The following is a 25,260-nucleotide window of genomic DNA, read 5'->3' on the forward strand; positions in this document are numbered from 1 at the left end:
AAAGATGGATGCATATAGGAACTTCCCCTGGATGGAAAATCAAAGATATTTTGAGCAAAGAATTCATTTTTGTATCAAGTTAACTTTTCAATTTTTGTGCTTGAAGTTTGCCTTCAGCTCCTTTCAGTTACATTGAAAATAATCAGAGACCCGCATTTGAAGGGTTTCTTTTAAACTGCCACAACAATATTCGCACAACACACTCTCTTGGCAATATACATTGATGAGTCACACTCTTACGCAGCTTTTATTTCCATGTACCGTAAAAACTCGTGTATAAGCCGCACCTTTTTGCTGAAATTTTGGGCTCAAAATGGCGGATGCTGTGACCATACGAGACCATTGCTTTCAGAGGGGGCTAATTGCCTAGTTAGGGGTCAGATATAGCACTTAAAAATGCAAGTAAATAAACATTCAACATTTTGAAACCTGTTGCTGTTGTTGATCATTGCTTTTGATAGAATTGGTGGCTCCCAAAGGAGCGTTTGTCTCTTCAGGTTTTAAACCTGAATCTTCTTCCCGAGGAGTTCTTTCAAGCGATTCATTTGTACTTCCTTTGCGCAGCTAAACTCTAACTGGCATGGAATCTCCATTCCTCCACAAAGCTGCTTACAATGCCTTCTGCGACCGATCACTTCAATACTGATCTCTCCGCCATGTGCAAGAAAATACCACGCTATTCGTGAGAACTCACGGGGCAAATGACCGACTGTTTCGGTGTTCTTCACAACTTGCACTGCGTGTTTATCCATAGGATTGTTAAACTCGCGTCGAGCAACAAATTTTTCACCAATTGAAGGCTTCCATACATGTTTATAAACATGGTATCCACGCACAGCTGATGTGAAATGGAACTTTTCCATGTTGTTTATCGTTCGTTCGATCGTTCAATTTGATCGATCTACGTGTCTCGGCCCAGGCTTCTTATCGGTTTTTAGCTAGCCAATCAAAGTGTATTTCTCTTGTGTCCAGACTCTTAAATGACTGCGTGGTTACTAAGCAATCATTTTGCATCGATCAGTCAGAGATTGTTTTGCTCGGATTTCCGTTTGAATTTCATCGTTTTCCACTTTCGCCTTTAGCAATAAAGGCAACATCTTGTCTAAAGAGCCTCTCTTTAGGAGGATATCGGAAATTCCATTGAAGAATAGCTTGTAAAAGGTATTTCTCGCAGCAAATACACAGCATCAGATTTGACCAAGCTTACAATGTACAAGTAATCACTTTCTTTTGCTCAGCACTTTTTAAAGAGTTTTCTTTTTTTCAAAATCAAGCTCGAAAGTTGGGGGTGCGGCTTATATACGAGTGCGGCTTATACACGAGTTTTTACGGTATTTTCCAAACCAACCAATGACCCCATAGAAAGTGTGGCATATAATTCTTCTTCAGCCTGCATGCACGTGAAACTACTAACGGTTTGAACTTGGCAATTTATTATGCGACACCGTAATTGCGTAAGCGTCACAATGAACAAGTTGAGATTTCATTGTCTTGTACCGAACATTTGATTGGCTGGAATTGAAAATGGGACATTATTTTGATTGGCTGGATTTGAAAATGTTGGAATCTATTGTTTCAGTTCTGCCGTGTGAATGGTTTTCATTTTCTTGGTGGCGCGGGTTTCAGTTGACACACTGTAATTCTGAATTAAGTGTAACACAAGTGTGATGTACATGTATGAGTCCACAGTTGCATATCTGCTGCACTTAATTGAATTGAATTCAACACGGCAGAAGTGTGACATATGTACAAGGCCTTTCAGTAAAGCATGATACATTACTTAATTAAACTTGAATAAATTCTCTCAAAAAATATTTTTGCTTCTGAATGCCAAATTTATTGGCATTCAAAAGTATTGTGATGGGTGCGAATTCAGTCACTTGATCACTTCCTGTTAACACTTAGGCATGCTTGGAATGTAGATTTGTTCTCTACGATACTGTAGAGGTTTACATGGTGTTACTAGTAAACAATTTCAGGGAGTTTTGACCTCATTGTTTTTCAAGGTTTTTGACTGGCTTTGTTGAAAATGTTGGCTATCAAACATACACTTTAGGTGAAATCTGCAGGCAATAAGAAGTTTTGAAGCAAATTGATGTCTATTTTCTATATTAGCAGGGTAGGATCAAACTTCGTGACTGGTCTAAATTGAGTGACTCTTAACAGATATATCACTGTCGCACTTCTAAACAACTCAGTTCCTTAATAAACATCCAGAATGCAGATATCATTTTAAAACTAGTGAGGCAATCTCAGATAGTGCAGAGTGTAATCCAGTGCTGTCATTAAGCTGAATCATCTGCTGTCTGGATCTTCCCACCCTTAATAAACTTGTTGGTTTGTGGGTGAATTGTGTTGACTACCAGGAAGTGCAGCCACAAAATTAAGACCCATCAAGCATGCTCAGCAATAAGAGGTGTTATGGGTTATGGGCCTTAATGACAGCCCAGTAATGTACAGCAGTTAAACCAGTCATTTACATAGGTGACGTGTGTTCCCTTAGACAGCTTGGGTCTTGCCCTCAACAAATGTGGGTGGATACTGTAGAAACCTTGATTAATAGTCATTCCTGTAATGTTATTATTTTGAGTGTGAACACTCAACAGAGAAAAATAATTTGACATCACTTGCATGTATTTCAAACTTGTATTTTTTACTCCAATGTTTTAATGGATAACAGCAAACTTTTACAACACCTGTGATGGACAATCGCCATGCTTTCATGGATAACTATGTAAATTACCTTAGGGCTATCCCAGTGTTCTCACAGGCCACGCTATTGGCAGTCCCTGCCAACTGCAATACTACCTGTTGTTTACAAATGACAGTTGACCATCATTTCCGGTGACAGTTCTTGAATTGTGGGCCACATCACAAAATTATCTCAAATAAATCAGTATGGCTGACTAGTCTAGGCAGACCCAAGTTCAACTCCTTGGTAAAGCTTGTAAATAGCCATCAGTTTTGCCTCATGACAGTTGTTGTTTTTTTCATTATTTTGTTTCTGACATTGATTTACTCAGCCCACTAGCCTTAATGCTTTATAGACTGACTGAGGGTAAATAAAGGTCATTCATTTATTTTAACTACAATATGACAGTAAATAGTTTAAATGATCAGTTATGTCTGTCCTTTTGATTTCCATTTTGTGTAGCACATACTGTTTTTGAATAACTTCTTGGGTGTTTTTTCTGCCAAGTGAAGACCACCCAAGTGACTCTCCATGCTTACAGATGGACATGTATATTCAGAGTACCATTTGTGGTCATTCTTGCTTTGAGACAAAGCAGATGATTGCAAGTTTTGAAGTGACTTCCATATTGTTGTGAAATCCCTCTTTAGAGGAAATGTGCACCATGCTCAGTGATTTCGAGAAGCTGTCTTTAGCAACATATTTAGAGTAACATCCATTGTTGTTGGAAACAAGCCGAGCTTGTGCATACCATGACAATTTGTGTGTGGATCACGCATGTATGAAACTACAAGTAAAAGCTTAAATGTGCGTTTATACTGTTTTTCGTAGTATCTTGAATAATAAGGTACAGTATAATGAAGAGTTGTATCCACAGTGCTTTCAGTGTCTTGACAATACATGAAGAGTCCACTGAGAGTATTTGCTGTGGCAATCATAAACATTCCAAGATACAATGTAATTCATGCAAACAGCAGTCTACAAAATAATGTATAAGAACAAAAAAATCAAAACATTATTTCTAGTTTACATTGGGAAAATATACTTTGCCGCTCTAATACATACTTTAAATTAAATTCAAATAATTGCCCAACACCCCACCCTCCTCAAAAAATAATATATGACTAACTTGGATTCAACTCTGTTGGCTTGCCTGTTGACATCAGGTAGTGACCCGTCACTACCCCACCACAGGACACATTGATCTCCCTCAGGTTAAGAGTGAGGTCACTTTCCATTTTCTTTGTCTTCACTAAGAAACAATCCATTTTAATTGCTACATCATAATTTTCCTCCTCTACAACCTTTACTGTTCTTATGTCTATTTGTAAATTACATGGGTATACATGTTGTCAGTGCTATTAAATATCAAACCAACCGTAATATGCAATAATACTTACAAGTGCTCAAGCTAAATTAACAAAACAAATGTTATAGCCAACAAATGATATAATCATTCCTTATCTCCACAAAATAACCAACAGTAGAAAACAATGTGCTCTAGCTGGTTATGTTTAGGCAAATGAAAATGGGCTTATGGTCACTTTGATATGACTCTACGTGTTGTGGAATATTAGTGTATATGTGGTCTATCTGAGTTTTACAATCTGTTGTGTACTGTTTTATCAGCTGAGTGTAACCTTTTTGCTTGATCATATATTCCACAGGAGCTTTAATTCAGAGGCGACTTGCATAAAATTGACATTAGTCTCCAAGTCTCATAAAATTATGACTGGAGTCTGTGGCTCACTAAGAATAGTCCGATGTAAGTGTTCTAAAGATTTAATTAATTTAGAAAATACAACTTTTGTTTTTGAGTGATATATCCCAACAGATCCCAACAACATGTACATTGTTATAACCAAGTAAACTGCAAATAGCATCAGTCATTTCTGTATTGTTGTAGTTCCATCTAAAGGGGTCATAGTGCACTCTACATCATTTCTGATGTACACAGCTGTTCCATATGTTGTTCAAGTAGTATTCTGTGGATCACAATCATTTCTGTACAGGCAAAAATTAGTCATGTCATATGCTTCATCAGTGTCCGTTGAACATAAAGCTCTCTCAACAAGTATATTCACACGTGCTTGTACACTATAATCACACACTGCATCTTCAACATGGAGATGCAAGGATCTTACATTTTGGAACAAAATGTTCAAGTTGCTTTTGTTACTTGATGTTTCATAAAGAAAGGAAATACATGGTTTTAGAGAGGCTTCTGACCTTAGAGGGTCATACAGGGGGTCTATGGCACAGTTCACGAACGGAAAAAAATTGAGGATCACGGATATAAAAATTTTGTTTTCGTGAATCACGAAAATAAGCAAGTAAGATACTCTTTTTAGTAACCTGTTCTTATGCTAGAAAGATTTTTTGAAGAAAGAAAAATTGTGAAAGGCTAAGTCAAGGCTCCATATTGCAAAGTCACTCTCGATAGACGACTCTAACCATTCGGAGGACTCGCATCTCAAAATAACGTAGAATAGATTGGTGAAATCATGAATATGGGTCAATTATTCAAGTTCTTCAGGGGTCACGCGAAACCTTCAGGTCATGGATCACGAAGAATAATTTCCTAAATTCATGTTTCATAGAAAATAAAATCAGCTGATCACGTTTCACGAGTATACCCCGGTATGACCCTCACCTTTGTCTAGACATTTCAGCTGCAACTTTCTTGCTAACTGCTATCTTTTTCTCTTTAAATTTAAGATATGCAAACCTGAAATATTCTGAAGTCTGCTTAGGCCAACATAATGCATACATGTATGTTCTCTCGCTGAAGCTGGTAAATCAACAACTGCTTCATCAAGTGTGTCACCTTGACAGCGATGTAATGTTTTTGCTGCAGCTGGTCGTAAAGGGAAAATGCGAAGAACTTGAACTTGATTTCTTTTGTACAATCTAAATTCTCTTGTGATTTCCAAGATTGGTGTCCAAGTGCTCTGTTTATGTCCATTATACAGATGTCGATATTCCCTTTGCCAATGAAGACCAATGTTAGGATCCTGAAACATTACCCATATAATACTTGGTCTAGTGGAGTCAGGTACTCTGTAGTCAATTTTTTTAACGGTACATTCTGCTCCATTGGTCATACCATCAAGGACAGAGACATTTGTTGTCAGTGTCGAGGAAAAGGTTGTTGTTATTCATCGTGGTAGATGCAATAATAAAGTGTATTATTGTTTGTCTCACGATGTAGTCACTTGAGATGTAGATCGCGATGTTTCGACTGCTTACTGCTAGTCTTCTTCAGGCGATAAGGTCGACTGATTGCACAGTATCATTTATATCACAAAGGTCGGCTGTGATTGGTGCATTTCGATCCTCCTATTGTTCCATCATTCCGACGAGTAGCTGCTCCCTCAGTGGTCTGCTGTTGTACCGTTCTCCTGTTGTTGTGTTTTTTGATCGTGGGCATCCATGCTTCAGGAATTTCAATTCCACTATCCCTGTTGATGTTATTAGGGTGAAGTCTTATGTGAATAGCTTCCTTGACCCTACGTGTGTACCAGTGAGGATCTCGATCAATAAACTTGACCTCAATCCAGATAGGATAGTGGCTGGTCTCATGGGTGTGTTCAGAAACGGCGGAGGTCTGGGTACAGGTGAGTCGTATATCCCTGTTGTGTTCTTCGATCCTCTCCTGCATAGATCTCCCTGTTTCTCCAATGTAGACTTTGCCGCACTCACATTGTTCCAAGAGATCTGCAAGTTCGGCTGCCAGTTCCCACCAGAGGCACACACAGAGTCCCTGAACTAGCATCCATGAGGTTCCTGAGGGAAAGAATCAGACTGACGCAGAGAGCCAAGGGAGATACGAAGAAAGAAGCCGAATCAACAGCACAGAGCATAACATCTGCGCTTTCTGCAGATGACGCTGCAGAGGTACTTGACAAGGTTAAATCCACTATCCAGCAAGTCTTTAGTACCACCAAAGACCATCAATAGCACAAGTTTGAGAAACTTTTGCGAGAGAAACAGTCTTCTGCTTCTCCTACAACTTTTGCTGACAAAACAAAGTCCGTTAACAACCTGTCATCCAGGGCCCTTAACGAAGCTGAGATGTCCTTACTGAAGAAAGGTCTAAATTTCGCCGTGACTCCTACGAGTGTCCCAGCCACCGAGATCATTGCCAAGGTTGAGTCAGCAGTCAGGCTACTGGATGCACAGTGAACACAGTCAGAAGATCTGTCAACACCATCCTTCAACAGGCACAACCAACCATGCCCAACATCACGAAGGAACAGCAGGAGGCTCTTAAAAGCCTAAAAGAGGACAACTCCATCATGGCCCTTCTGGCTGATAAAGGTCACGCCAGCGTAATCCTGGACACTGACACATACCAGGCAAAAATGTCAGCGCTAATTGATTCTGGACCATACCAGCTGCTCAACAAAGATCCGACAGACCGCTTGACCCAGAAGCTATCTGAGAAGCTGCTAACTCTGAAACAGAATGGACACATATCAGAGATGGTTTATAATGAGATCAGACCCCGACACAAACAACCACCTAGGATCTATGGTTTGCCGAAGATCCACAAGGCCGACGCACCGCTTAGGCCAATTGTGTCGTGTGTCAATACCTTTGTATATGACCTGTCTGGTTTCTTGGCTAACATATTATCTCCTCTTGCAGATAACTCGAACTTCACAGTGAAAAACTCAACTGACTTCACCTCCACCATCGCCAGTGAAGAGATCCAGGACCACAAGATCATGGTGTCTTTCGACGTAGAGTAATTGTTTACCAATGTACTGATCAAGGACACTGTGCAAGCCGTGCTACAAAAAATGGAGAACGACGCAGCCTGGCTGACCGCATGACACTTACACCAGTTCAAATTGCGGACCTCTTGGATTTTGTATTAAGATCTACGTACTTCCAGTGCAACGGATTGATTTACAAACAACAAGACGGCGCAGCCATAGGGAGCCCTGTATCAGTGGTTATTGCTAATCTCTACATGGAGATATTTGAAGAACAAGCAATAGAGTCTGTACCTTGCAAGCCTAAGATCTGGAAACGCTACGTAGATGGTACTTTCATCATCCTGGATCAGGATAGAGTTGACGACTTCCTGCAACACCTTAACAGTCAACAACCATCAATCCGTTTCACCATGGAGATCGAGAATAACAGTAAGATCGCCTTTCTCGACACGTCAGTTTGTAGAGAACCTGATGGCCGCCTTAACACCAGTGTCTACAGGAAACCAACACATACTGATCAGTACCTAGCTTATGATTCACACCGGTATTGTGAAGTGTCTGTACGACCGGGCTAAATGTCTCGTGACCAAACCATCAGTAATCGCTGGAGAGAAGAAACATCTGTCATACATACATACATACATACATACATACATATATTTTTGGTGAGGCAGGTCTGCATCTGACAACCCAGGGGGCTGGTGTGGACCTGCCATAAAATATATAATTAAAAACTAAAATCTAAAATTATTAAAATACATCCTTAGGATTCAAAAGCTACTAAAGATAATTTAAAATGACTTAAAATTTACATTTACTTGTTTCTAATGGATATCCCTCCTCGTTTGTACAGAAGATCACAAAGGCACGAACAACCCCAAGAAGAGAGCCCGTCGTGGAATTTAAATCCACCACCATTTTACCTTATGTCCAAGGAGTTTAAGAGTCTCTCCACCGCTGCCTAGAGCAACAAGGCATTCGTACCGTCTTCAAGTCCGACACAACACTTCGGTCACACTTAGTGCAACCAAAGGACACCGTCAACCCGGCTAAACAAGATGGTGTTGTCTACAGGATTCCCTGTGAGTGTGGCAAAGTCTACATTGGGAAACAGGGAGATCTATGCAGGAGAGGATCAAAGGACACGACAGGGATATACGACTCGCCCGTACCCAGACCTTCGCCGTTTCTGAACACACCCATGAGACCGACCACTATCCTATCTGGAATGAGGTCGAGTTTATTGATCGAGATCCTCATTGGTACACATGTAGGGTCAAGGAAGCTATTCACATAAGACTTCACCCTAATAACATCAACAGGGATAGTGGAATTGAAATTCCTGAAGCATGTATGCCCACGATCAAAAAACACAACAACAGGAGAACGGTACAACAGCAGACCACTGAGGGAGCAGCTACTCATCAGAACGATGGAACAATAGGAGGATCAAAATGCACCAATCACAGCCGACCTTTGTGATGTAAATGATACCGTGCAATCAGTCGACCTTATCGCCTGAAGAAGACTAGCAGTAAGCAGTCGAAACATCGCGATCTACATCTCAAGTGACTAAATCGTGAGAAACAATAATACACTTTATTATTTGTTGTCAGGTTATACTTTGCTGCAACATGGACAGAACAAACAGAAAATAATCCCACGGTTTTGGTTGAATCATTTGGGATTTTTTGTTTCATTTTTTCTTTTAGTTCATCAGACAGATGTCCAATTATAATGTCAACTGCACAAATGTTTACTTTTTGGTTTTTGGAGTTAAATATTTTAACATTGTGACCATCTACTGCTTTGGTTAGTACTAAACAAGTGTGTGATGTTCATGGGATAATCACTTTCACCTGGGTTTACATTTAAAATCCTTCCTTTTGGGACCTCAATATCTTGTTCTGTGTGTTTTCCTTCTCTTGGGTGGTTTAAAAGCTCTGCAAATTCTTTTTCATCCTTCTGTCTCATAATTTCTGACAATTCATGCGTCTTAAAATGTTCTTGCCAAATATTTGTGGTTAATGCACTATAGGCATCTTTTGAATTCTCAAAGATCCATTTGTCAAAAACTGGCTTTAACTGAAACAGGTCACCAACAGTTACATGTACATTTATCAAATTAATTCCTCCAAAGGATTTGGGTGTACCCATGAGCTGCTGTAAGCATAAATTCAAGAACGTGAACATGCCACTGCCTACCATACTAATCTTGTAAACTTATGAAAATAACCTCAAGTTTCCTCAGCTGTGCTCTGATAGTGTTAAGTCTGTCTCTATCAAGTGTGCAAATATACTCAAAACCTTGGTTAACAGGTATGTTAAAAGCAGAGTGAAGAGTGTTACCACTTATATTAAATGCTGCTTTTCATGTTGGTGCTACTTTAAGTACTTTTATGTCATCAGGGTTTTCACCTCTTGCTGGTACACTATTGAAATATCTGATCAAAGTTTCATACAAAGCATTAGTAACTGTACACATGTAGTTTTTCCAATGCCAGCCCCACCACTTGAAAAATTCTAAGTGTTTCATCACTAGTTTTGATGGAATTCAAGAAAAATTCCATTTGCTTCACATTAATTGAATGAACAAGTTTTGTAAAATTATCATCAGTCATGCATTTTACTACAAGATCTTCATTGTCATTAGTTCTTGGAAAGATACCAATATCATCCATTAAATCATATTGATTGTGTTGTTTATTTGTGTCTGGGGCCACATCCACAAATTCTTCCAGTTTGTCATTTTCAACATTTTATATTACATCATCAAGCACTTCTGCATGACAATCATATTGATGTCTGTTCTGGGCTACTGTGTTCTTGAGTTGTTCGTATCTTTCTTGGTAACTTTTGCAGTTGTATAAGATCCTTGTTTTCATTCCTCCAAGGAGTGTACAGTATTAACTGTTCTCTGCTGTAATTTTCGGGGTCCTTGTATTTTGTTAAATCTTACTGAATGAATAATAAATATTTTAGATTTTTGTCTTTTCGCTAGTTTCAATTCACCTTTAAGTTCATATTCTTCACTTACTTCTGTGTTGTCATTTTCAGGTAAGCAGTCATCTCATGTATGTAGATGTTTTAACTTGACTGATATGTTCTGTACCTCAGGCTTTTATTTTGTTTGGCACAGTTATACATGCTGCAAAATCAGCGACGCATAATTCTTCTAATTGCTTTGGTCGTCTTTGGTATCTTTTGATCAGGTTATCTGACTCAATATCTTCAGAGCTACCTGGTAGTTTTTGAAGCTTATCCATTGATTTTAGTAGGAATGTTCTTTCCTGAGGGTTGGATGTGTTAATAAACTGGAATTCACGAGATGACCTTCTTAAAGGCATTTGCAAAACGAAATATACTGCTTCTTGTGCACTGATCTCAACAGTATGTAGAAATTGGTTTCCAGTGTGTCTGACTTTGTTTATGAGGTCTTCATTACCAGAGCTTGCTTCTTCTGAAGCTCTTCTTAGAAATTTGCTCGTTCCTCTTTGTCCTTTAGTAATATATGAAAAAAAATGAACAGCACAAGCATAAGGATCCAAGATAGACTGTATGTCCATGTTAGCTAGTCCATGTTAGAAAATAGTATTTTAGTAATTTAGAGTAGTATTCTTATCTTAAACTTTAATAATCCCCTAGATTCAATATTTGTTTTGATATCCAATGTGTTGTGGCAAATGTTTTACCTCGAAATTTGTTAAAACAAACAAGCTAGTTACTCTGGAAGCCCCTTGCAAGTAATATTAGATAGTGTTTACGTTTAGAGCGTTATGTTCAGTTGGGGTACACATCCATTTTATGCATGCTCTAATTCCCAGAAAATGACGGTTGAATCAGGGACATCAAAAATTGTAGGGTTTAGATTTTCCTCCACATCATTTGTTTGCCTTATAAGTAATGGAACATACACTGTACACATCGTAGCACATCATTTGTGTTAACCAAAGCATCACAGTTCATTCCACATTTTGTACTGTGTAACAAGTTGTTTCAATTTTGGCATGAGAATTTATGTCTTGGCTCTGAGAATTGTAGCAAATTTTTCGCAATACGACGTCATTGTCCGTAATTGGTGCCATACGCATCATATTCCAGAACTGATCCTTAAAACATGATAAGGCATCCTTTGCATTCACAAAATGGTTATGAAGGCCGATCCTTGACAGGTATTGCTCAACCGAGATTCACATGCTATCTTTTGATCTTGAAAACACAACAACAGGGTTACTGTAAACACTGTTCAAGTGTATTTGTAACAATGCAAGTACAGTGCAAGTGCAATACAGTCTTTTTCAGTTTCTGAGAGTTTCTGATAATCCCTGGCAATCCCTGACAATACATGTATGTCTCACTTAGAAAACTTGCCTACATCAGTCAGTTCAAGTGGATATAAATGTTGGCTTGTGAAAGTACAATGACTCCTTTGCGGTATAGGGCAACCTACAACGAACATTCAGGCTGATAAACTTACGTGTTTGCTTGCGAAAGGGTACCAGCCCCAGTGCAACCTGCACCAACCACAAGCTGAGTCTTGATATGTTGGCTTGTGTAAGTAAAATAACTCCCGATATGGACACCTGAAGGAATGATGAAAGAAAGCTATCAATAAGCAAAACAACTGCAATCAATATTTGTAAAGCCTACATGCAATTAGGCAGCTGGATTTTCGATAAATGAAAACAGATATGCAGTTAACTATAATCTACATGTAAAATACGAAATTATGAAGGATATGACGATAGATTTTCAATACATGCAAACAGACAACATAATCATCTCAAAACAAGCAATACATGTAAAAGAAAAAACATACCTTCGCAACAGAAAGCTGGGAAAATAAAAATGAAGTATCTTAAAACCGATAAATGGTACACAAAAGCGAAGCGGCCAACATGAAGGAGGCAAAAAATCCACTCGCACAAGCCAACTAGCACCCAATATTCTCATCTATAAGATCTAAATCTAGTGCCCAGTCATCTTGGTAGAATTCCTTTCAATCATGTGACTCTCATGAACAGACAAACTTCTGGCTGCAAACTTAATGTGAGCTTCGCACACAAAAATCAGCTATTTCACTAATACATGTAGGCTACAGTTAACTTTTTAAATGTCACAGAAATAATTGGACCATGTGTTCAAAGTTTCTAGCAGAAGTCACCGGATCACTTTTAATTAAGTCTGATTTCTTTTGCCATATCATAACTTGGATTTCGTTGTCAGTGTCAATAAGCCGTCCTAATATTTTAAGCAAATGTATCCATCTTGTCTCTGCTGCTAAAGATGAACAGAACCAATTGTAGGCTTACCGAGTTGTCTCATCATTGCAAACAAGTCCTTTTTGCATCTCTCAAAGTATGGAGGGGATCCCATTAGATTTCTAAATACCCTGAAGCCTTCATCAAGGTGTATCAATGTTTCCCAAAAACCAGCTGATTTCAAATCACCGGCTGTGTACGTTTTACCCTTTCTTTTGCACTTGCGAAGAGAAAGTGATGCACTACCTTGAATGAATCTACTTGATTTGTAATTTCTTAAGCTTATAAAAAAATGTTAGGGACGCTCTGTGCTACTCTTCTATCCTGACTTTGCAACTCCCACTTACATATTGTAATGCACAGCCACTAATCTCTCACTGTTATCAGCTCTTTGTTTTCTGCAAAATATTGAGGGAAATGACAAACATTCTGAATCTTTATCAATAAATATTCCTAAAGGTCTGTTGCCTTCATCCAGTGCAAAGCTCATTACGTTGTCCCTATGTTCAGTCATGTCTGGCTCTTGCAGCAAAGTGTCCAAAATTCCTGATGGACATTGTGTTTCTTCACACCACTCATCATCACTGTCATTTTCACTGTTGTCGTTTTACTTAACATTCCCTACGGACATATTCTGTTCACCCTGGTTCTTATCTTTTTTATTAATGTGTTCAACTGTATTTGAGCTTTCCACACTACTCCTTTCAAGAAATTGCAACATCTCCTGGTCATTTTCATTCAATGTATCTAACCAACTGTTTGCAACTTGTACACCTTCATTCTGAAATAATTTGCTCTTGCCAACTAAGTATTTTGCAGCTTCTAAAACTTTGCTAGGTCTGATGCTCTGAAATTGTTAGTAATGTTTGTAACTAAGACATCTTTTTAGTTTTACTGGAAAAGTCTGGGATTCCTTTACTGGTCTAGGTAGAACATTTACAATCAAGTTGACATCAGCTGTTACATTGATAACATTCCATGAATACTTAATTGACCACCAGTGGATGATTCTCTAATTTGCATAAATGGTATACATAGTGATATGAGCCTTTCTTCAAGAACAGTCAGGTTTAGTATTTCTTGTTTATCAGGAAATGTCATTTTGTTGGCTTTGGCATAACTTGGTAATTTACCATCTTTAAGGTTGAATGACGTATAGAACAAATCCACTCAGTGTCATTTATACTCTTACAGTAACTCCAGTCAGGCATAAATAAAGAATATTTTGTGGGCATATTTCATTAAGACTTGGGTTACATTTTGCAACAGATGATCTGTACCATAACTGATCACAGCAAGTACAGCCATATTCTGGACCACATTTAATATTCCTATGAAACATTTCAGTTAGCTTAGGCATTGTTAAATTGTAGAAACATTCTTTGCTGTGGTAAGTTTGCTCTCTAGATTCCTCATCAAAAACGTTTCTTTGTTTAGTAGTTTCTTGTTTGAATTGATTTATACCTCCAGAAGCTTTTGCCTTTCTCTATTTGGCCCAGGGTTGTCGCTATTGTCATCATCATTAATTCAATTCTGTGGACTATCCATCACATTTTGAAGGCAAGCTCTGTTTCTTTTGAAGGATAGTTGAACTTTGTCTGGATTTTCTTGTTTATAGTTTTTCAATCTTTGCCTTTGGCACTCTCTAATTTTCTCTAGATTGCATTCTTGTGCTTTTGAGTTTGTGTGTTTGTCCATTTGTTTGACTTTCTCTGGATTTGCTTCTTTATATTTTAGAAAATCTTGTCTTTGGCACTCTAACTTTCTCTAGATCACGTTCTTGTCTTTCTGATTTTGTTTGTTTCTCCATTTGTTTGACTTTCACAGGATTTGCTATTTTAAATGTTTTGGTAGCTAGTCTTTGACATTCCCATGATTTTTCAAGAGTATCTTTCCGTTTCTGTTGTTTGTTCTTATTCTCTCTCTCTGAATTGTTTATTGGTTCTCCTCTCCTTCATATATTGCCTCATGAATGCTATTCGTTTTTCAGAGCATGATGATTGGTAACACAAGTGTCAGAAGATTCCTTTCAATTATGGTTAACACAACAAGGTTTTAATTGCCTGCCTGTGTTGTTTTGTCACTTAGGTTCAAGTTCGGAAGATTCTCACATGACAACTGAAACTGACAATGTTTGTGACCTTGTGGTATCATGTTCATCTGCAAGTTCAAGAAAGAAGAAAAGAGACCATGGAATAGCTAATGATGTAGGCTCTCACAGAGGGGAAATGTCCAGTCACAATAATAACATGTCTGACGAGGAAAAACAGAAAGGAAAAACTGTCTCTGAGAAGGAGGTATTACATAAAACGGTTGGAGAAAGAGGACAAAGGAAAAAGAAAATTGCATCAAAAGAAAAGGCCTTACAGGCAGTTGATAAATGGGTAGAGTTAACAGATTCAAAAAGTGACGAGGAACAAAATAGAAGGACAAATAGTAAGTCTGGGAATAAAAGATCATGGAAAATTAATGATGACACAGAGGTGGATGATTGCAAAGGAAATGAGGAAGCACTAGGGAGAAACAATGGGTCCAAGAAAATTACAGCACAGAAAATGGAAGACAATGCAGATTCTAATGATTCTCACAGAGAAGAGGAAGTTCTGAGGAAAACGAATACATCTGAGGAGAAAAGATCACACAAAGTTGATGAATATGAATTGTCTGGTGTTTCTAACAGTGAAGATCAGTTAAATAAAGAACAAGATCAGGGGAATGCATCGCACCATGATAACTCTAATGTGCATAGGAATGAGGATAACACCCAAAAGACAAGACTCACAAAGATGTCAAAGGTACAATAAATTAATGCTAGGTTATCATAAGTACCGCTTTTGACATACGAGTGGCAACTTGACAGTTAGCACACATGATTCCAGATCTTGTGGTCTAGGTTCAAGCCTTGGACAAAGTATTCTTGTGATCTTGGCGTAAACACTTTCCTCTCACAGAACCTCTCCACCTACAGTGCAGGTGTATAAATGTACATGGGTGGTAACAGATTTAATGATGGGGCAGTGAAAATCCTGCAGTTGATCCAGGCCAAGTGGGGTGGGGAGTAGAATTACTCCTAGTAGCATAATGCTACAGAGGCCGGAATAAACTCTTGTAGTGTTGGTCACTCAGCTTGATAGAAATCAACAGTTGAGAGTAGGTTAACGTAAAGTCTAGTCTGTCCACAGACGTTTTTTTTCTTCTGCGAGTTTTTTTTTCCATATCTATTGTCAAGTTTTCTACAATATTACGCATGTTTGCTTCAGAATTTTCACCTAAACATGTAAACTAAAAGTGACAAAATATTTCATGCATCCAAGACCTTTTTTAAATTTATCTTGAGGCTAAAAAAAACTTGGTTCACTCACTGTGTTGTCTTTACTTTGCCTAAATTTCAGGACACCACCTCTAGATCTGCTGACAGGTTAAAAAAATTGCCACCACAAACTGCAGACAGTATTAGACTTAGGAACTTAAAACGTTTTGTGCGTACTTGTGGACTGCATAAGAACTATGTTAAACTTTTTTCTGAGTGTGATACTACGTCCCAAAGGGAGAAAACTTTAGAAAGAGTTCTGCGAAAGGATACAGGTTTTCAAGGTAAGATGTACAATGTATATACATGTATATGTATTAGTATAGGTAATCCTACTGTTTCGAGTTCAATTTGGAATTAATTTGCACAAGTGAGCTTTTTGAAAAACTCACAAGTGCAAATTAATTCCAAATTGAACGAGACAAACCGTATGATGACTAATTAATAATATAAACATGAAAAAATTTGCATGGAGGGAGTGCCGGAAGACCTTTCTTGAAGAAATTTTTTCTCATTCGAGAAAACTTTTTTCAACGTTTCCGCACAGAATTTTCGTCATCATTTTACGTAATATCATTGGCTTTAAAAATTTCCTGTTGTCTTTCAGCCAATCATAATCCAGAATTACGATGTGTGATTTGCACTTGTGTTACACTTTTTGCACCAGTGTTAAACTTTTTGCACTTGTGTTACACTTGAACTGCACTGCTCTCAGCCAATCAGACGTTTTTTTCTGCTGCGAGTTTTTTTTTTTCTTTTTTTGTCCATATCTATTGTCAAGTTTTCTACAATATTACGCATGTTTGCTTCAGGATTTTCACCTAAACATGTAAAATGTTATGCACGACTGGAAAGTTGTCCAGCCCTGCACCCGCATGCCTCTCTTGTAAAGCAGTCGTTGTTAAAGAACAAGGTCACTGTTGTAGCAAAAACGGAGTGACAGCGATATACACAGTGAAATTGAGTTTAATTATCCAGATCAATTGTCTGATAATGAACTCTTAGAACAAGCAAACAGACTTGAGTTGAAACTTCTTCCAGTTGAAAGCAAGAATTCATTGTGGGGCAAAAGCAAGAAAACACTGAAAAAAATTAACGTTTTCTTCAAGTTTCTGGGAGAAGTTGGAGAATCCAAGGAAATCACAAAGTACACGTACCTTGTGTACAGTAATATTCAGTCACTGGTTCTCCTGTTTTCAAGAGAATCTAAGAAGTTGACAAATATGATTGAACTTGAAATGATGCCAACGCTTTATTGAGTCTACAGATGAAGCAGATTTGTGAACGACAATACTGAAAGGCCCGGTGGAAAAAGGGTGTTAGGTATTTTTGGTCAAAAGTGAACTTTGTCGAAGGCAGTCCCAGTTTTGCATGCGGTTTTGTTAAGGCAAAACGTGCTCTAATGTTCGAACAAAGATACAGTCGAGTTATCGGTGTTTGAAGTCAGGTTGATCCAGGCAGCAATTAGTCCAAGAGCAGTTCTTGCCCAAGAAGAAACCCTCTCGTGAGTTGTGACCAATTTGCCTAGTGCTGCTGGCGTCAAAGTTTGGAAAGCGAGAACCGATTGAATAAAATCATGTAGACAGCTTGGCTTGCTGAGCAGAGAAAGAAACAGTCTCACGGTCCACACAGCTGAGAGGACCTTTACAACTATGATACTTCGTAAACTAGATTATTGCGACTTTTTTTTGGAACAATTGAGCGCCTTCGAGATATAATACATTAGTGTGGTTACAAACGAGAGCTGCTAGAATTATCTTAAAGGAAAGTAGCCTTAACCACAAGCATTTGTTATGACTATTAAGTTGTGTAAAGTGGATCACCTTTATTGTTGATGGGAAGTCATAAGAGTTTCAGACTTAGAATGTCTTTGGAGTAGGTTTTAGATAAAGTCATTTCAGTCCGTTCTTGTTTGTTTGTCAACGATATTCCTGTTCAAAAATGTTTTTGTTTTTACCGTTTATTTCTATTAAATACACATGTATTGATATAATTGAACCTTTTGATGTAACCTTTCACTTTCCATTCCTGGGTGTGTAGTTTTAATCAGACTAAATGCTCTATTTCCTTCTAGAGAGGAAATTAGAATAACCACATCATCGCAAACATTAGGCAATTCAGAGGTCAATTTCCCAGCTTGATCCCTGGGGGGTTATTTTCCCTAAAATAGTAAGGCATTGAGAACGAAGAAAACTAAAATCGGACTTGAACCATGCCCTAGTCTTACACCTTTGCAGTTATATACACGTAATTGCAATATTGTCATAGAAAAAAGCGAAAAAGCAAATAGGAATTAATAAGGGAAATTGAAATTTCCATTGCATGTTCTTAGATACTGTACATGAATGAAAAATACATTTTTTTCCATTCATGTCATTCATGTACATTATATTTTTCATTCATGTACAGTATCTGAAAACAATGGAAATTTAATTTGGCTAGTTAATTCCTATTGGGCTTTTTGCTTTTTGCTTATTTCTGTGACAGCGTTATTGCAATTAAGTGTATATGAATGAAGAAAGGTAAAGCTTTTTGGATTCTAACATCACTTATGCATACCCCTTAACCATCACAGCGCACCACTTCATTATGACAAATTTAATTATTATCTTATTATCATAGATTTTTTTTGTTCGAATGGAAAGGCGCATGTGGCAAAGTTTGATAATATTCAGTGTCACTCTCTTTTCAGGGAGAATTACACTCAGTATGTGTAAGAAGTTTAAGCTGGCCAAAGAGGAAGCAGATGAACTGGCTGAGCTGGACTGCAATAACATCATTACAGCAAGTAAGGAAGCATGCCAAAATAATAATAAGAACGTTCCAAGCAAGATTAAGCTAATCCAGGATTAGCGTAAATTTTTATTTCAATTTTGTAACTTTTCAGTAAATTTTTCTCGTCCAATTTTTTGTCCTTCAGTTTTGGCTTTGACCTATGTCAAACTTCAGGAAACATGGACAGTAAAAACAGTTTTATTCAAGAGAAATTAGAACTTTGATTAGCTTTTAATCCTGGATTAGCGTTAATCAGCTTTCGAACAAGCGGGCCCTGAAGTTTATTTAAGGTATTTTGATGTGTTATAGCATGTACTTTCAATCTTTTCAATACTTCAGACCATGGTCGGCGTGCAACTAGAAGAACACGCGCAGGATTAGATAACCAGCTCACACCATTGACTGGCCTTAACTCGGATAGCCCCAAACTGTTCAGACGACTTAAAGGAGTGGTCGATAGTGATGGCAGTGATTCTGAGGAAAAACCACGAACTGGAAAACATCCACTGGGCACTTGTCCTAAAAAGCAGTATCCTGAAGAAAACAGCAGAAAAAGACGGAGACTTAACAGTAGTTCAGATGAAGATGGTGACTAGTCCATGTGCAATTATTGCATTACTTTTTACACGGGGACTATTTTATACTTTAAAGGAGAGAAGTAAAGAGCATTGTGTAGGGTACTCTATGCGGTGATGCCCCGGGGGGTGGGGGGTACTTGGGTCAATCTTTGTTGGGTATGTGCCGCTGGCCTCTCAGAACCCCTACCCCATTATAGTCATATTCTATGGCCAATTATAGACCCCATCTTAGTCACTTTTGGGTAAATGTAATTTTCACGACCCCAACCGTATAAATCCTTTTAATTAAGTCTTTCTAAAATGAATTGACGCATTTAATAAACTGAATGAAGAACACTTTACTTTACAACTGCACTATAAACATTCTGGTACATTTGCTGACCATAAACATTTACAAACATACCATCATAAATAGTTGAAATGCAAACATTAAACAACAAATATTAAACAACAGCAATAAATACGGTAACATTTTTTTTCGGCGAATCTTTCCGTTTATAAATCACAACTTGCCAGAATTTTCTTACTCTCAAAATCCCGGAAAAGTGTGACCCCATTCTAGTCACCCTATGAAAAATGCTTGAAGAGGCGCCCCATTTTAGTCAGTCCAGTAGTGAAAATGCGACCCCATCCAGCGGCACATCCCCATTAGCCCATTTATAGAAGTGCCCGCCCCCCTCGGGGGGTGATGTCTGGTTTTAACACCAAGGACCATTGTTAAAACATTTAACAATGAAGCAGAAATTAAAACCCCCAAAGTAACTCAGACTAGTTTTTTTCAGACTAGGCTTACACTAGAGGAAATTGTTCCAGATTCGTGACGAATCCAAAACGATTCAGTACCGGATTGATTTTAGCATTTACACATAAGTGCACGAATCCGAAATAGAAACTGTTATTGTAAACAGATTCCATCCCTAGAGGGTAGTGCTGATTGTTTAGTTCTCAAGATTTTTAATAAAGGCATGTAAGAATGTGTTTTGGGTAGGGGATATCCACATGTAAAAGACATTCAGGCACTTGTCATTAAAATTATTTTATAATACATGTAAATTCCTTTTTGGGCTGGCAAAAAACCCCTGGGCAACTCCAATATGAAAAGTTCAGGGATACGTGTCTGAAAATTTGAATTAAACCCCCAAAGGAGACCAATCTGGGTGTGAGTTCAACTTTATTCAACCTGTAAAAGATACCACTCAAAACGGAAGATACGGTGGCCCATTAGGGACAACTTTACAAACCAGAAAAACACGAAATAACAAATAATATCACTGCAAACTAAATCAAAGATACTACGAATGAAGTCAAACCAGCACTGCCAATGAAAGATCGAATGCAATCCTATAATTAACGCATGCACACCGCCAAAAAATTAAACGCACACTGCAAATGAAAGCAAAATCAATCCCCAAATAAAATAAAAAAAATTCTCACAGCAAAAAAACTGAACGCACGCTGCAAATGAAAGCAAAATCAACACTGCAAAGAAAAGTTAACCGCACGCCACAAATGAAAGGGAAATAAACTATGCGCACGCATTTTAACGAGAGGGCATGAGACCTAGTAGTAAGCTCTAAGATTCGCGCCCTTTTTCGAAGACAGAGTTTAATAAATATGGCGTCCAGTGAAAACTCGAGCTGCTCCAGCGAAGACGAATCGGCTGAAACAACTCAACACGGCGATTTACCTGGTGGATCAGAAAGAGATGTTATTACGTATTACTTTTACAGAGGTCTTACGTATAGGCATATCATTCTGATGTTGGAGAAGCAACATAATATTACAATGAATCAGCGAACTCTTAAGCGAAGGCTGAAAGACTACGTACTTAAGAGACGTGAAAAAGTAGACGAGGAGCTCAAGGAACGCATCAGGGATCTCATTTTACAAGATATATGTACTGGTCCTGATAGCCTTAATGGTTACAGGACTATGTGGCATGTCTTGCGTCTCAGACACCGGATTAATGTTCCCCGGCGATTAGTAGAGTCATTATTAAGGGAGGTCGATCCTAGGGGAGTGGAACACAGAAGGAACCGTTGCCTTCAGCGCAGGATGTATGTGTCACCTGGATCCAACTTCTGGCACATGGACGGGTACGATAAACTAAAGCCATTCACGGCCGTGTCGATGGCTTGAGCCGAAGAATTATTTGGCTCGAGGTCCAACGATCGAACAAAAATCCAAAGTGTGTAGCAAGCTATTTCATCAAGCATGTCAAAGCAGCACACGGATGCCCAATGCGCGTATATACTGACCCCGGCACTGAAAACGGTCTGGTTGCTGGAATACAGTGCTATTTGAGGGCTGAAGGATTGGATGAACATGCAGGATCGAAGTCTCACCAGTATGTATCGAGCACTAGGAATCAACGTATTGAATGTCAGTGGTCACATTACTGGAAACGTTCAAGTTGGTGGATCGACCTCTTTCAAGACCTTCACGAATCGGATATTCTCGATCTGACCAGTGACTTGCATAAAGAGGCTATTTGGTTTTGTCTTGCTGATCTGCTCCAGACTGATCTGGAGGAATACTGGAACAGTCACCGGATCAGGAAGTCAAAGCATGCCACTGTTTCCGGTGTTCCCGACATGATGTACTTCCTGCCTGAGGATTTTGGTCACAGCGACTGCTTGGTTCCAGTATCCCCACACAAGATCACAGAAATGGAAAATAGGTTTGAAGGACTCGATAATGAAGATGATGAAACCAACTCAGTTTTCTGCGAGTATTTTCAATACGTCATGGAAAAAAATAGCTTATCCCACCCCACAAGCATTCTGGAAGCAGGAATTCTTTTTGAGAAACTAATCAAGTTCGCAAAAGGTGAACCCTAAATTTCTCATGTTCTGTGACCGGGGAAAACACCTTGCTAAGGACTCCTGTGGAGAGAGGAAAGAGGCAAGAACATAATAGTTCATGCACTGCTACCAACCAAATAACATATTGTAGGGTACCAGAAAATACCCCTACTCACCCCAAGGCCTTGGAAAGTCCATGGGGGAGGGGACTTTCCAAATCCAAAATCTTCAAAGAAAAAAGTTTGAACCAAAACTGGAATATCCGGAAGGCTGGGGTCAAACCAACAACAAACCTCTGCTGGAGGAGTATGGATATTATCTGGAACAACACAATCATTTCTCACCATAAAATGGTGAGGGGCATCCTCTTCAATGGGATATGGGTATCATTTCACCTTCCTAGTGCAATGCAAATAAATTTGCATGTTCATTTACTATGTTTCATTTCTGCATCTATGTCTGAGATACACTGAGAATTTTGAACAACCCATCTTCAATGACAAATGCATGTAATCCAAACAGGCTGCTTGCAAGTTACAGAGTTTTAACAAATTTATTGACACCATATTACTAACAAGATGTGTTAGATCTTATAACCGCGCTTTGAAAATTTAACTGTTTGCTTACCACTACAGTCCCAACGCAGTGCACATTTCAAAGCAGTCCTTGATGATTCTTTTGTTACTGTAGACATCACATCACTTGATCAACACAAACTATATTATTGCACCATCAGTCGTAGCCGTTGTGAAATCTCCGATGACGTAATGGTCTTAATCTGAAACTTTCTTCGGGATATGTATGGGCATGCACGATATGAACGATATGAACGATTCGATAACAACATTATTAACAATTTCTTTCTTAAAAGCCATGATTAAATTTCTTTGGTGTTTTCCACGAGTAAAGGGCTAGAAAAGTAGTCACATGAGTCACAATTTAAGACTTCGTTATTCAAGGCTATTTTTAGTACGGTGGTTGTTTCCCCACCAATGACTTAATCCTTGCATGTTTTAACAAGTTCTTTGCTTGGCTTGCAAATATTTAATTTTCCTTCTGATCACCGAACTCGCTGCGATAACACAGCTAACGAATTTACTTCATTGGCCTAAAACCACAAGAAATACAAGAAAAATTGCGAATAAATTAATTACCGTCGCTTCTGCCGAAATAAACTTGCAAAGTAAACTCGATTTTATTTGTCACGTAGCGAAAGTGAAAGCTGCAACGTCAGCGCATACCGTGGCTGTCGTAATACCTTTTCTTTAGTGTATTTATTATTTCCCTTCGAATCCAACGCTTCGATAAAACCAAAAGAAAATATATTTTACCCAAAGCAAATAAAATAGTTTCTGTAACGTTGTTTCTTGTATTAATGTTTCAACAGCTTTTGGCGAGTAAACATCACAGGTTGCGTCATTCAAAATTTGGCCGAGTGGAAGTTAGGGTCTGCTCACCGACAAAACTAAAACTAGAAGATCTGTTAGATCTTATAACCGCGCTTTTGAAATTTAACTGTTTTCTTAGTACTACAGTCGCAACGCAGTGCATATTCCAAAGCAATCTTTGATGATTCATTGATTACTGTAGACATCACAGCACTTGATCAACACAAACTCTATTATCGCACCATCAGTCGTAGCCGTTGTGACATCTCCGATGACGTAATAGTCTTAATCTGGAACTTTCTTCGGGATATGTATGGGCATGAAGATACGAACACTATTACAAACCGCTTTCTTTCTTTAAAGTCACAATTAAATTTAATTGTTTTTTCCCTTGAGTTAAGGGTTAGCAAAAAAGTCACACGAGTCACATAATTCAAGAATTGTGTTATCTACGGCTATTTTTAGTACGGTGGTTATTTCCCTATCAATGACGTAATCTTTGCACGTTCTGACACGTTCTTTGCTTGGCTTGCAAATATTTCATTTTCCTTCCGATCTATGAACTCGCTGCGATGAAACAGTCAAAGGATTTACTTCATTTGCCTAAAACCGCAAGAAATACTCGCAAAATTACAAATAAATTAATGACCGTCGCTTCTGCCGAAATAAACTTGCAAAGTAAACACGATCTTATTTGTCACGTAGCGAAAGTGAAAGCTGCAACGTCAGCGCATTCCATGGCTGACGTAATACCTTTTTTCAGCGTATTTATTATTCCCTTTGAATCCAACGCCTTGATAAAACGAAAAGAAAATATATTTCACCCACAAAAAAGAAAACAATATCCGTAAAATTGTCCGTGTATTTATGTTTTAACAGCTTTTGGCGGAAAAACATCACACGTTGCGTGACTCAAAGTTTGGCCGAGCGGGGGTCTGCGTCTGGTCACCGACAAAAAAAAACAAGAAGATCTGTTTGATCTTAAAACCGCGCTTTTAAAATTTAACTATTTTCTTAGCACTACAGTCGCAACGCAGTGTACATTCGAAAGTAATCCTTGATGATTCATTCATTACTGTAGACATCACATCACTGGATCAACACAGACTATACTATTGCACCATCAGTCGTAGCCGTTGCGAAATCTCCGATGACGTAATAGTGTTAATCTGGAACTTTCTTTGGGATATGTATGGGCATGAAGATACGACCACTATTAACAACAGCTTTCTTTCTTAAAAGTCAAGTTTAAATTTAATATTTTCCTTGAGTAAAGGGCTAGCAAAGAAGTCACACGAGTCACATAATTCAAGAATTGCGTTATCGACGGCTATCTTTAGTACGGTGGTTATTTCCCTACCAATGACGTAATCATTGCATGTCCTGACATGTTCTTTGCTTGGCTTGCAAATATTTCATTTTCCTTCCGATCTATGAACTCGCTGCGATGAAAGAGCCAAAGAATTTACTTCATTTGCCTAAAACCACAAGAAATACTCGCAAACTTGCAAATAAATTAATGACCGTCGCTTCTGGCGAAATAAACTTCCAAAGTAAACACGATCTTATTAGTCACGTAGCGAAAGTGAAAGCTGCAACGTTAACGCATTCCATGGCTGACGTAATACCTTTTTTTAGCGTATTTATTAATCCCTTTGAATCCAACGCTTCGATAAAACCAAAAGAAAATATATTTTACCCACAACAAAGGAAACAATATCCGTAAAA

At 38.4% G+C, this 25,260-nt stretch overlaps 2 protein-coding genes and 1 pseudogene across 3 annotated transcripts in view; all 3 read left to right on the forward strand.

Moving 5' to 3' along the window:
* The window catches only part of LOC145497940 (uncharacterized), a 67,563-nt gene extending 47,184 nt beyond the window's left edge, over positions 1-20,379 (forward strand). For both annotated transcript variants that reach the window (XM_081477818.1, XM_081477819.1), the window contains 4 exons: positions 14,766-15,472; positions 16,070-16,271; positions 18,680-18,775; positions 19,102-20,379. In XM_081477818.1, the coding sequence (XP_081333944.1) occupies positions 14,766-15,472; positions 16,070-16,271; positions 18,680-18,775; positions 19,102-19,358 (1,262 nt within the window). In that variant the 3' untranslated portion in view covers positions 19,359-20,379. The remainder of the gene's footprint in view (positions 1-14,765; positions 15,473-16,069; positions 16,272-18,679; positions 18,776-19,101) is intronic.
* LOC145498006 (uncharacterized) lies at positions 6,926-7,449 on the forward strand. Its single transcript, XM_081477877.1, has one exon. It carries the CDS (start codon positions 6,928-6,930, stop codon positions 7,444-7,446), a length of 519 nt encoding a protein of 172 aa, XP_081334003.1. The 5' UTR covers positions 6,926-6,927; the 3' UTR covers positions 7,447-7,449.
* A 103-nt stretch (positions 20,380-20,482) lies between the features above and the next one.
* Positions 20,483-25,231, forward strand: LOC145497953 (uncharacterized; annotated as a pseudogene).
* Positions 25,232-25,260: the final 29 nt, after the last annotated feature.

This window comes from Orbicella franksi, chromosome 9 (assembly GCF_964199315.1).
Source record: "Orbicella franksi chromosome 9, jaOrbFran1.1, whole genome shotgun sequence".
Classification (NCBI taxonomy): domain Eukaryota; kingdom Metazoa; phylum Cnidaria; class Anthozoa; order Scleractinia; family Merulinidae; genus Orbicella; species Orbicella franksi.